This window comes from Ruditapes philippinarum, unplaced genomic scaffold (genome assembly GCF_026571515.1).
Source record: "Ruditapes philippinarum isolate M1 unplaced genomic scaffold, ASM2657151v2 ctg2239_1_1_1_1, whole genome shotgun sequence".
Taxonomy (NCBI): Eukaryota; Metazoa; Mollusca; class Bivalvia; order Venerida; family Veneridae; genus Ruditapes; species Ruditapes philippinarum.
In genome coordinates, this window is record NW_026859980.1 from 199,591 (window position 1) to 212,913 (window position 13,323).

The 13,323-nt window shown below is 30.0% G+C and overlaps 1 protein-coding gene and 1 long non-coding RNA gene across 2 annotated transcripts; one reads left to right on the forward strand and one right to left on the reverse strand.

Annotated features, from left to right (window-relative positions):
• The first annotated feature begins 206 nt into the window (after nucleotides 1-206).
• LOC132758503 (uncharacterized) lies at nucleotides 207-872 on the forward strand. Its single transcript, XR_009629583.1, has 2 exons — nucleotides 207-366; nucleotides 657-872. It is a non-coding gene; the product is annotated as an uncharacterized LOC132758503 (long non-coding RNA).
• A 421-nt stretch (nucleotides 873-1,293) lies between these two features.
• Nucleotides 1,294-12,644, reverse strand: LOC132758504 (cAMP-dependent protein kinase type II regulatory subunit-like; the record flags this gene model as incomplete). Its single annotated transcript, XM_060750187.1, is given in 3 exon segments — nucleotides 1,294-8,440; nucleotides 9,595-9,663; nucleotides 12,584-12,644. Coding segments are annotated over 3 exon segments (261 nt in total), but the record flags the coding sequence as incomplete, so codon positions are not given.
• Between the last annotated feature and the right edge of the window lie 679 nt (nucleotides 12,645-13,323).

Consider the following 13,323-nt stretch of genomic DNA (forward strand, 5'->3'; position numbering starts at 1 on the left):
ATATTATATGTTATGTAATGATGTTGTTATATGATTATTTTCCTGCAAATTGTTTTGTAATAAATTTTTACAAAAGAGAGGGGAGTTGTATTACAAGTTTAAAGAGCTAGTTGTCATGGTGAGGATTTCATGAATGCAGCGCGTCTAAATCATGTCAACAAAATATTTAGTTTATGAGACAATGTAGATCATTGTGTCCATAAAGTGTCTACATGATGTAGGTAATCTTGAAAGTGTCTACATGATGTAAGTAATCTTTAAAGTGTCTACATGATGTAGGTAATCTTTAAAGGGTCTACATGATGTAGGTAATCTTTAAAGTGTCTACATGATGTAGGTAATCTTTAAAGTGTCTACATGATGTAGGTAATCTTTAAAGTGTCTACAGGATGTAGGTTATCTTTAAAGTGTCTACACGATGTAGGTTATCTTTAAAGTGTCTACACGATGTAGGTAATATTTAAAGTGTCTACACGATGTAGGTAATCTTTAAAGTGTCTACACGATGTAGGTAATCTTTAAAGTGTCTACATGATGTAGGTAATCTTTAAAGTGTCTACACGATGTAGGTAATCTTTAAAGTGTCTACATGATGTAGGTAATCTTAAAAGTGTCTACACGATGTAGGTAATCTTTAAAGTGTCTACACGATGTAGGTAATCTTTAAAGTGTCTATATGAAGTAAAGATTTGTGCCATTTGTATATTATATCATTTTTTTCTGATAACAAAGAACGGAAGAAAGACTGTCATATCATATTTTTTTCTAGTATTTTTGTGCTCATGTCTCACAGATTGTCAGAAAGGGTACACAGAGTGTTCCCAACACTGTATTCATGATTCAATAAATAATCTGTAATAACACAATAACAATTTGTTGTTTTCCTTCTTATTGTCCACATGGATACAGATTTACATTAGAATTTCTCCATGGAAGTTTAAGACATTTACCAACTTTCATGTATGATTATACATCTAAAAAGAATATTATCTCAACATAAGTTTTATTGTATATGGAATAAAACAAGGGACTTTGATATTGTTATCCTCTGTTGTAAGATACAAATTACTTTACTGAAGTATTGAAGTAATCTGGAGTTACAGCTGAATTTGGTATCGTGACTTGCAAAATTATTTCCCTACAAATAGAAATAGAGTCAAACAGCTCTAATAGTAAATATCCTTGTAGATGTTGTTTAAACAAATTGTGGATAATGACAAACAACGGACAACTTGCCATCCTTAAAGATCTCCTCTGAGAACTTTGTTATGCAAAAACAATAACAAATAAGACTAAAATAGAAATTATTTATTGAACATTAATATAACATTGGAAAACATGCTCACATCATTTAACAAATACCAACTGACAATCATTCCATTAAAATAAATAAAAAAACACAGTAAAAACGTTTACAATATTACAAATTACACGAGACAGACTCTAGTCTCCATAGCTTGTATTCTAAAAAATAGAAAAATTCCTAAGATGTTAAAAATGGGTAAAAGCCAAATTTATTAAATGAATTAGCTACAAAAATGGTCAGGTTTTTGAAATACATTGTATAGGTACCCCCTATCCATTTTCGGAAAATAACTAGGAAGAAGCTGTGTAATTTTCAGAAATAAAATGTTGCATTGTTTAAAATTCTCTCAAGAACTATGAAAATATCGTGGAAAAGTTTACTTTATACCTAATAAAAATAGTGAGTTGTAGTAACTATAAAGTTTACTTGGAACAAGAAATGGTTGTCGGTGTTGTGAAAGGGAAATATTATTCACTAAAATCATTATGTAAAAATCACCTTCAAAAGTTCATTATTTCTGTGGGTGTAATTTTTGTAAGATATCCCTATAGTCAGTCTAAATTCTAAAATCATGAGTGTATTTTTTTTATGAAATAAATGTCAAAATCATGTCATGGCTACAGGATTGCCTAAATTTCCATATCCCATTAAAGTAAATATTCCCAGAGTAAAAAGATTAAAAAGTATAATAAGAATAAACACAGAGGTAATAAAAATAATAGAGGAGAGTTGAGCTATTAAAATGCTGAGCTTTATAAGAACAACAATAAAGATATGTAAAATGATGAACCATCTCCAAATTGAATGCTGCATGAAATAAAATACTTTGGAAAGATAAATAAGGACGATACCTGATATAAGTGTTATACTGAAAACATGAGGAAGAAACCTGGAGGGAGGGAGACTGATTTGGAAGAGGAAAATAACAAGACAAAAATACAGTGTAAATACTGCGCAATTACCTTACAAAAATAGGCTATTTTGATCTTCATCTTAAGCAAAATTGGTATCTTTAACCATCTATCAAAGAATGGATTAAAATCTGAATGAACAAGTTTGTCAAATTACCCTTAAGTTGTCCTGAGCAATTTGAGAATAATACAAAATAATTGGGCACATTGCATGATTGTTTGGTATAAAGTTCATGTACAAAATGTACAATGGGGACAATACTTGTTAATTTATACGGTAACAGGATAGGAGATCAGAGCTGGAACAGTAGAACCCATGTATAACAATGCTCCAGGTGAACCTAGAACATTATAGGAAGAAGCACTTGAAGATACATGTAGGACCTCTCAATGATGTAAAACACACAATCATACAAAATGCAGTTTTAAGATATAAAATCCTAAACAGGGTTTTTATTTTATATACAAACAGTATTGTTTTAACACTATATTTTACATTCCTAAAATGCACACTATTTATTTAAAATTCATACAGTCATGCAAAATAAAAATTGTAATATTCAAATTAATTTTCAATTAACAAAATGAAAAAAGATGATATGTTCAAAGGCAATTTTTCAAAGTATTTTTTTTTCTATATCAACATTCAATAAAGCTTCTTTAGATAAAATATTAAAATTATGTGTGTCATTAATTGAACTTGTATTGAATTTCTGAATGTTTATATATCAATTAATGTACTAACATAAACCAGGTAATCATAAAGTCTGTCCGAAACTGGACATGTTGAAATAGATACATTACTAATGCTACAAGCTTTCTAATGTAAGAGTTTTGTCTAATGTGAGCATTTAACATAGACAGGAATGTATTAATTATACATGTACTAGTAACAAAAATAAAATAAAAATAAACTACAAGAATGTAAAAGTAAGGAGCCTCAAATGATTTTCATGGTTAACCTCAAATTTATCATGATGAGCTCAACTCAAGCTATTGAAACAATCTATTTCTTTACATGTGATGAATTAAAAGTATGGAAATATTGTTGCGAAAAGTAAGTTATTTCTGTATACATTAACTTTACTTCAAACTTCAGTAAAATGAAAGAGGTTACTACCTGTAATTCCTCTGTAAAAAGAAAGAAAGAAAAAAACCTGTCCTAAAATTATTCTGTATGATAGCACTATTGGCAACTTTCAAGTTAAAACATACAGGTTTTTGTTAATTTTGTATATACCACATCGTCGAATACCCATGTTCGATTAACATGTACTCAACAGTGGGTAAAATGAATCAAATTTGGTCGATATACAGCAACAGGTGCATAAAATATCAACCAATGAAATCCTGTTTAGCAAATTTTTTATTCTTCTACTGCAAAGGTAAACAACTATCAGAAACAAAATAGCAGCGCACATGGTGTAATCCTGTTTCATGTGTCTTGCCAATATTGAAGGCAAACTATCCCAAACTTAATTATTCCACAAGCAATGACCACAATAGTAATATTTTTTCAAGACAAATGTCGTATAGAATGAGCGTTTTGATTGGTATTAATCGCCTCTTATCGACTGGATATCAGTGAAAAACCCCACAGCTGATAAATGTTAAATGGTTCGGTCGTGGGTATCCAACAATGTGTATAACAGATATGTACTCAACCATAACTTAATTAGAGGTAGCTTACAACAACAACAACAAAGTGACAATAATATAAGCATCTCAAATGCAGACATTAAAATATCCTAAATAATTCACAAAATACAGTTAATAGAAATTTCACTACAAAAGATATCATGTGCCAATCATGTTAGATAATCACAGAGAACAAGTGTGTGAAGTTTCAATCCATTCCCAGCAGTAGTTATGGAGATACCAGCTTACACGCAAAAACTTAACCACAGGGAAGCCGAAGCTGACAAATGGCTGACTGCATTATTCTATTCTGCGAATAGTCAAGCTAAAAATAAGCATTGAGACCCAACTTGTTTTAATCCCCTAGCTTTAATCCCTTGATTTTTTTTCTTCCTAACATTATAATTTCTAAATGTTCGGTTTCAGTTTGAATTTATTTACTCTTGTGTTAGTATTTAAGTACTTACATTTAACAAAGTTAAGTCACACAAAATGTTTAAAATGGAAGAGAGTTTACAACAAAAATAAAGAGAGCATGGCCATTTTATTTCTTACTCTAGGATAATAATATAAAGAACATAAAAAGTATTAAATAACAAATAAGTCTGATAATACTAAGTGTCAACTGATATCAAATTACCCTTATAAATATCTCAGATATAATATCTAGTTGGACTATAAAATATCAAATTATAACAGAATTATAACAGAACTCCAGGCATTTAATCTGTAACTTTCATCACTGTTCATTTCGTACACAAAACTCCATAACTTTATTTCTAAAAATCATTAAAAAAATCAAATATACTTCACCCCCTACCACTAATATACTGAATACACAGATAAGTCTCTAAATATTGTAAATGCAGTATTGTTTACCTGTTTTCTAAAATAAACAACAATGGAACAACAACAATACACAAGTAGTTGCAAAAATCAACAATTTGTAAGACAGCAGCACCAGTCAGAGAATAATAAAAACTGGAATTTGTTTTAGTCCCTATCCTTACTAGTACCTCTCAAATAATGATAAAAGTTCAGCCCACATGTATAATTAATTGAGCCGCATCATGACAAAACCAACATAGTGCGTTTGCGACCAGCATGGATCCAGACCAGCCTGCGCATCCGCGCAGTCTGATCAGGATCCATGCTGTTTGCTTACAAACCCTATAACAAGTAGAGAAACTGATAGCGAACAGCATGGATCCTGATCAGACTGCGCGGATGCGCAGGCTGGTCTGGATCCATGCTGGTCGCAAACAATTATGTTGGTTTTGTCGTGACACGGCTCAATTAGTTATAGGAACAAGTATAGCATGTAAAGCTAAATGGAACATCTCGGGTATGGAACATCCCAGGTATGAAACTGAAACTTGGATAAGTGATCCTAATAAAATGTTTGAATAGTTTATTTATACTGTGTTAAATCTAAAATGATAATGGTTTAAGAAATAAATCTTAAACAGGTAAAATATAAAGAAATGATTAGATATTTACATGCTTCACTAAGAGTCATGCATGTCATTAAAACATTATTTCATCAACAAAAATGCTGGGGTGTGCACAGTAAAATTTGAAAAGATTGAATGAATTCTAGCATTTTAAATGCATGTATAAAATGATGTATACAAGGAAAGAAGATTCAATTGGAAAATTCATCTGCCACGATGAAAAACTGTAACTATGTTCTCAATGTCATTCATTGGTTTAATATTCATTTTTTTATCTTGTGTCACTAGACATACAGCATGGTAAGTCAGATAAAATCATCGTAAGTATGAACACAAGTTTAAATGAATACTTTTTCTGAAACATTCTGAAAATTCTGAGCTCAAATTTAATTCCTTGTCTAATTTAAATCTCCAATGCAGACATTAAAATATTATCCTAAATAATTCACAGATTCAGGATTATCTCCCTTTGTTTCTTGTAAAGAGATCATTTCAGTGTTTCCTCCCTTTGACAATGTCTCTAGCTTATAACACTCCACTACTGTAAAGTCAATATACTTAAAAGTCAATATACCACTAGTGTACAATCTAGACTGAAATAGAAATAGTTTTCAGAACACATCAAGTTTAGAACTACATTTTACAGAACCCAGCTCAGGTGACAGAGAGGCTAATGTTTACATATATTCTAAATATCAGCTGATCAGTAAACCTAAAACAATATTATCATTATCAACTAAATAATATTTTATCTTTTAATAAAAGCGTAACAAAATCTTTAAAACAAAGTTTTAAGATTATGTGGTTTTCTGAGACAAATGCAAATTCAACCTTGGATCAACTCCATGACTTACATAATATACACTAGCAAAAGGAGGAAAAGAGAGATCATCTAAAATATTTTTTGAGACTATATACAGTTTGTATTAAAGCCAGGGAATGTATGGGTGTAAAAGACTGTGATTTATATATACATATATTTCATGTAAGCAGCCATTTCTCTTATATTCTCATAAAAGTTAACTTGTTTAACTGTTACTAACTTCCTACAATCTTTATATGTGTCTCTAACTTGACAGGCTAATTCCTGAAAATTGAAGCACTGTTGTGCTTTGTTCTTGTACCTTGACATGTTGTTACAATGTTGCATTAAAAATCTTATTGTCTTATTAACTTCTGGTGCCAAGATTTTGACTTAATATAAAAAGAATTTCATTGTAAATTTTTCTTGTCATGTTTCAATACCATGGACTACTGAATATCCGAGACAGAGTATATATAATATATGGCAAGTATTTTTAGTTTGACATTAGGACATATATACATGTATATATTACATTATAACTAGTTATCAGGCATGAGGTTGAACATTCCCAATAATTGGAAACAAGTTTCAAAAATAGATAATTTCATTAATCAATTCTGAATAAAGAGACAAAATCAACCAATGACACTACTGCATTTGAAGACTGGTTTGCAATCTGAGAGTTCAATACTAGGAGCAGAATATTTCTGCTTCTTTCACAACAAAAATTGATAAAATTCTCAAAAAAGAAATACTAAAATGCAACCACCTTGTTTAAAGCACAATACACTTACACAATATAACTGGAAAGACATTTATTCTATTTTGATCAGCCTTTATATGTCATAAAAAATGTCCATGTGTATGCTAATACATTAAAATATGTGAAACTGTAGCAATAAAAACATACACACAAATGCATCAACACTTCTACAATGGCAAGTCAGCAATTATTGATGATCATTTAATCCTGTACATTTTTAATTCATTGACACTTTTCATTTTTCCCGAAAAAATAAAGGTATAAATACCAAAAACATATAACTAAAGAAATTCTAATAATTGTTTAAACTAGATTTAACATGCTTAAAAGATAGTTTGTGAAAATCAATTAAAATGAAAAAAAAAAGTCTTAAATAATATTTCACTATATTACAAGATAATATCAATCTGAATGCCTTACATAATGTAAGTAAATTTTAAGAGGTAAACAGTTTATTTTAGCTCCCTTTATCACCTTAATATCAGTTAGTGTCAGTTATCTAATCCCTTAACCTGCAGATCTTATGCAACAAATTTTCCTAGCTATAAATTTGGAATGGTCCATTCCATATTTAAGGGATTTTAAATTTTCAATATCAAAATACAAAAACCAAACCACCAGAGCCTGGTCCAAAGGAACAGATGTGCTCTATAACAGTGGTGAAAGCTAATCCTTTCTGGTTCCAGCAGGTTAGAGATTAACAACACAAAAACAAAACCCCATCCCAAAAATACATTTCGCCTCTTTATAAATTAAACTTCTTTTTAATTGGATTCAATTCCCTCAAATTAGTATTATCAATGATGTCAAGTTAATTAAACTAATGAAAAAAGGTAAATATATTGTGGTATCATGTTATAAAAACCTAAATGAGAATCTATACAAAACATTCTAGACATTATCACTATCTTAGCATTAAAATACAAAATATCTATTATACATGAACATCCACAAAGTAAAACCACAGAAAGATTGCACATTTCAGGCAAGTTCTTGTTGTTACTCAAATAAATCTACTGTCACAATATAAACAATGTTTCATAGCCAATGGCTTTCAGACCAGTCTCTTTTTCAAACTCTGTCATTGGTCAATTTTCAAATACAAACTTTGAAAGAGCCAATAAAATGAAAGAGTTACAGACCAGTCTAAAATTAAAATTTTCATAGCCATTCAACTTTCCAATGGCAATGAATAACTTCATGTATAAATTAATTCCAAGTATTCACACTAAAACAAACATATATAAAAACCTCCTTACTCCATTTGACATGTTTCGGCTAGACGTAAAAACGTTTCAATACAAATTCTAACAAATTTTCTAGTTTACTGTTTATACAAACAAATGGATGAAAAACACTGTCAATGGTAATATTGCTTAACCAAATAAGGAGGAAAGGGAGAGACTAAAATGGGCACGATATGGCAGAAGTTCTATCGCAGATCACTGATGGCTGCCTTAGAACCGAACACGGAGATGAGTTGTTCTTCATAACCATCTATACTTCTCTTCATAATATCCATACATGGACCTAGCAGTCGTTCAAATGCTTGTACATCTAATACTGTAATATACCAACACACAAAAAATGTCAGCAAATTTTTTTTCCCATCCAATTAATCATTGTAACTTGGTACATAAAATACAAATAACAGGACATGTTAGAAATGATAAATCATTATACAGTAATATATCACAAAACATGCTGTACTATTTAAAAATTATACATGTACATGATATATAAATCATGAAAAAAGATCAATTAAAAAGACACCTTAGAGGCATTAAACTTTAATTGATGGCCTTATATCAACTTTCTTGATACATTTTGAAAACAAAATTTCATTTTTTTTTTTGTAAGAATAGCAAAATTTCTTCCTTTCAAAAAATAAAAGGCAGTTAACTGTTTTTGTTCAGCAGATATGCTCACTTTCTTTAAAATCTAGACCCAGTAAGTTATTAAACTGTTATCAAGCCTTCTCCCTACTGACATACATTATGTATCTTAGATATAGCGGATGAGATAAGAGACTTAATATACCTTAAACATTTTTTTTGATAAGGATATTATTTTATGTGAACTACTTCAATCAAAGGTCATCATTACTTTATTATCATAAATTTATTAAACATAATACTCTAGTAAGTTGTAAAGAAGGAAATGAACAATAATTCAACTCAAATCCTACTCCACAGTGTCCTGTTCTTCTTATGTCAAGTACTAAAGACATTGTTATATTGTACATAAAATCAAGATTTGTTTCACTGACACATATAAGATAATAAACAGTATGTATCAGTTTTATTTCACATTTCTATATTAACCAAGTGTAACAAAATCCTGAAATGATATTGTTTGTTTTAGGTATGTAACAAGCCTAGAAAGTTTATGTAACTATTTTCCTGGAACTGTAGAATTTGTATATTAATATAAGATTTTAACATATATCAAATATATCCAGAATTTGAACCTTTGTCTGAGATTTACGACACCATTATCAACATATTTAAGCTCCTTTGTACAACTAAGTGGCCAAGAAGTAAATATAAATCAAATGGGGTTTAGATCCAATTATTTGACTACCTTCAATTTTTTTCTCATTCTTTGTGTTAATGAACTTGTATTTCTTGAAGAATGAAGACTAAAGTTCAACTTGTGACAACAGGAAGGAAGATATTTAATTTGTTATAATATTTCATTATAGATTAAGCACTTACCTGCTAATCTAGTTTTTGTAACAGCATATACTGTAGCTGCTCTTGGCTTATGAGTTAACAAGGCAAGTTCTGAAATAGTCAAATAGTTCATTTGCTTACTAAACTAGGCTGACTAGGCTAACAATCAATCAAAATATATTTAATTAAGAAAAGTAATTTAATTACAAAACACAAACATGATGCTGTAATCATAATTGTCCTTTTTAAACAAGGACTATAGGGACTATCATTTATTATCACAAAACAATCTGATATGACCTGACTGCCATATGAGTACATGACAATTCCTAAGATAAAACCTAAACATACAACACCTTTTCTAAAGACCACAATTTTCATCTATTTTGTTAATCAAAAGAACACCGCTGCAAATTCATCTGTATTGATAGAGAAAGTAAAGTAAGGATTCTAAATTTCCTACAACTGCTCACTAGAGAAAATTTCACTTCATATCTATACTATCACAGTCAATCATACTTGTCTTCTTGTATGAGAAATAGATTTAATACCGTCCTTAATTAAACAGGTCCTTAATTCAACAACCTCAAGTTCATAAGGACCTAAAACATTCCTTACTGAAAAAAAACCAAAATTACACACAGATTTATACCATATACACCAGCTAACACCCTCAGTCCATACAGACCTTGACTGATACTCTCATTAGTGAAAGAACACTGACCCCAAACAGACCTTATATCTTCCTTAATAAAAAAACCAAAATTACATTTGGTATTGACGTGGAGACTGATACGCTCTTATTGAAACAAACCAGGGTCCAAATAGTCACCTGATTCTACCTCTTTTGTAAAAATATTCTTTCTGTGTTGCATAATACAAAATTCTCCCTCCTATGGATCCACTTGTCTAAACAAGACCTAAAGTGCCCCTTGGGAATTTAACAGATTGTTTCCTGAACAATAAACTGCAAGTTATAGACATTATCAAACCCTATGCCAAGCAGTTCTGACTTCAAGAGCAAAAGAGCCAGATATTGTAATGCTAGATCTGGGGAATATTCAGGATGCTTCATAAATTCAATTGTTTCAATTCTAGCCTCTCTCAGTGTTGTCAGAAATGTCTTGTACTGCAAAGCCTTCCATTACTTTGTAGCAACTTTTTCATTTCATCTGTTCTTCCCAACATAGTAATGTAATGTACGGATCTTTGGCAATTGCAACATCCTAGATTCCTAAAGACTTAAAATCTTAAATGCTGATTTTCATTGAAATTTTGACTTAAAGTATACATTATCAAGGAAAACTTCACTGATTTTGTTTTTGTCATCAAAACAAAACTTGTCTATAGCACAGTTCTAGTGTCATATCCATGGTTTCCACAAAATGAGGGTAATCTTAACTTTCATTGTTTACAAAAATGATGTGACAATACAGCCACTGACTTCACATATATCAAGACAAAAGAGTGAAGGAACATCATGAACATTTTAGACATTCCATCATGTTAGGATGTTATCATATGGGCACTTTGACAACTAATAAATATGTTATGTGTTTCACAATTTACCAGAGTTGACCTGCTTGACATTACTTCATGTTGCCACTGTTATCATACATTATGCATAAGTGCAACTTGTAATTTTTTTTATGGGGCACCAACAAAGTTTAGGTCATATGGCAACTTTAAAGCTTTACTGGTGAAAGAAGACCTAAGATGTCCCTGTGTACCTTATTTCAGGCACAATTGGCATCTGAGTAGTAGGTGCCACTGATGTTCTGTATTAATATTTTTGTCACATTATAAACAAAATAAATCAAAGAATAAGTGTTAAATATTTCACTCTGATAAGCTTATATATAATAAATCATGAACTTTTTCCAGACACTTACAAAACTTCCCTCATATATACCATTTTCTATGACATTACACACCTACATTCCAGGTTAACATTCATGTGAATGGAAATTTCAATAAAATACAAGTTTTAAAATACTAGTTTTCTCTTTTACTAGCTTACTTACTAACAAACCTGGTGTAAGTTATGATACAGATCTTTGGAGGGAAAAAAATAGGAAAATGTCATTACTTAGACTGCAGGATCAATGGATTTTAGCAGGGAGTGTCTGACAGGAAATAGTGTATAATCAAACTGTTACAAATTACCAGCTATATATTCAGACAAATGATTACACATCAGGCTAGAGTTTTCTACAAGAACAATCTACATATCTGGACCACAGGGACAATATTTCAATAATGAACATAGATTGAACACTTGATGAAACTGTCTAAATATACTTTGTAACACTGATTCAATTTTGCATTGAGGATAAATCAGTGAACTAGGATGATTTCTTTTCCCTAGAAATTTCAAAGTTAACTATTGCAATACAATTAAGTATACATTTGTATATGTATAATTGATAAAAACTTGCTTTTTTCAGTTTGAAGTCAATATGAAATTAGCATTGATGTCCATCTTTCACACATATTTCATTATTAATGAAGCCAATTTTTCCCAAATAAAGCTTATATGATATTTACATATCTTTCTACATAGATCATATTACTTGAGAGAAACTTTCATTGCAAATGATAGCTTTTTATCACATACTCCTAAATATTGGATAGTTATTTTAGGTCAAGATTATTTGATTGTCTGGGTCAGAACCTAATGGAACACTAGTGATACATTCAAATATTTGTAAGTGGAAGGAAACAGAAAGTAGACAGATACATCCAAACAATTGTGTCCTATTTCAGTGTTACACATAACAAATAAATGACAGCCAAGAGACTTACCCTCTTTTATTTGTGTCCCATTTTTTTCATCTCACACTTTGATGTTTATGTGCCACATTTCTAGCTCCTAATGTTATATTTAAGCACATATGGTAAGCACATGTGAACAAACACATCATCATATAACGTAACTTGATATTTAATATATTTTCGAGTTTTTACACTCTTAAGATGTGATTTGGCCAATTTAAAACAATCAATTATAGACATGTATTAGTGATTTTACCTCCGAAATAATTTCCCTTTTTACATCTCATTACCTCCATCTCATCTGAATCAGGCTCTTTCTGTAAAAATAAAATGAAGAATCTAATATCAACAATAGTACAAGACAAACATGTCACCTAAAATAATTTTGATTTCAAATAAGTGTGGTTATTCTAAGTTCACTAAGATATCACTTCAAAAAAGAAATCTATCTTGTATCATTGATCATGAATATAAATAATGTAACTAAAGAAATTTACTATGAACTTAGCACAGAGTTTGAGCCCTTTCATACTGCATAGAAGGGAACCAGATTAATCATGTCAAATTATATTTGTATATGAATATACATGTATGTATAAGCAAAATAAAATAATGCTACACATTCTGTATACTTTGTTTCAATACATATATCAAACCAATTCTCTAATATCTACAATAATTTTATAAACATTTTCCCCCAAAGAAAATATCTTCTTTCCTGTAAGCCATGCAGCTTATTGTTTATTCCTTTATTAAAGCAATTTCAGTTGAATAAATGATAACTAAGTAGCTTTTTGTCTGACCATAAGCTCTTTTTATATTTAAAGATATAATTGTTAGTATGTATCATAACAAATCTTTAAAAGTTTTAAATTTATCAACTATTCAAAAACAGTACATTTACATTTCAGAAAAACATACAAATTCTCTACGAGACATTGTAATAATACCAATGTGATAATTTAACTGATCTTAACAAAACCTTTACCTAATAAT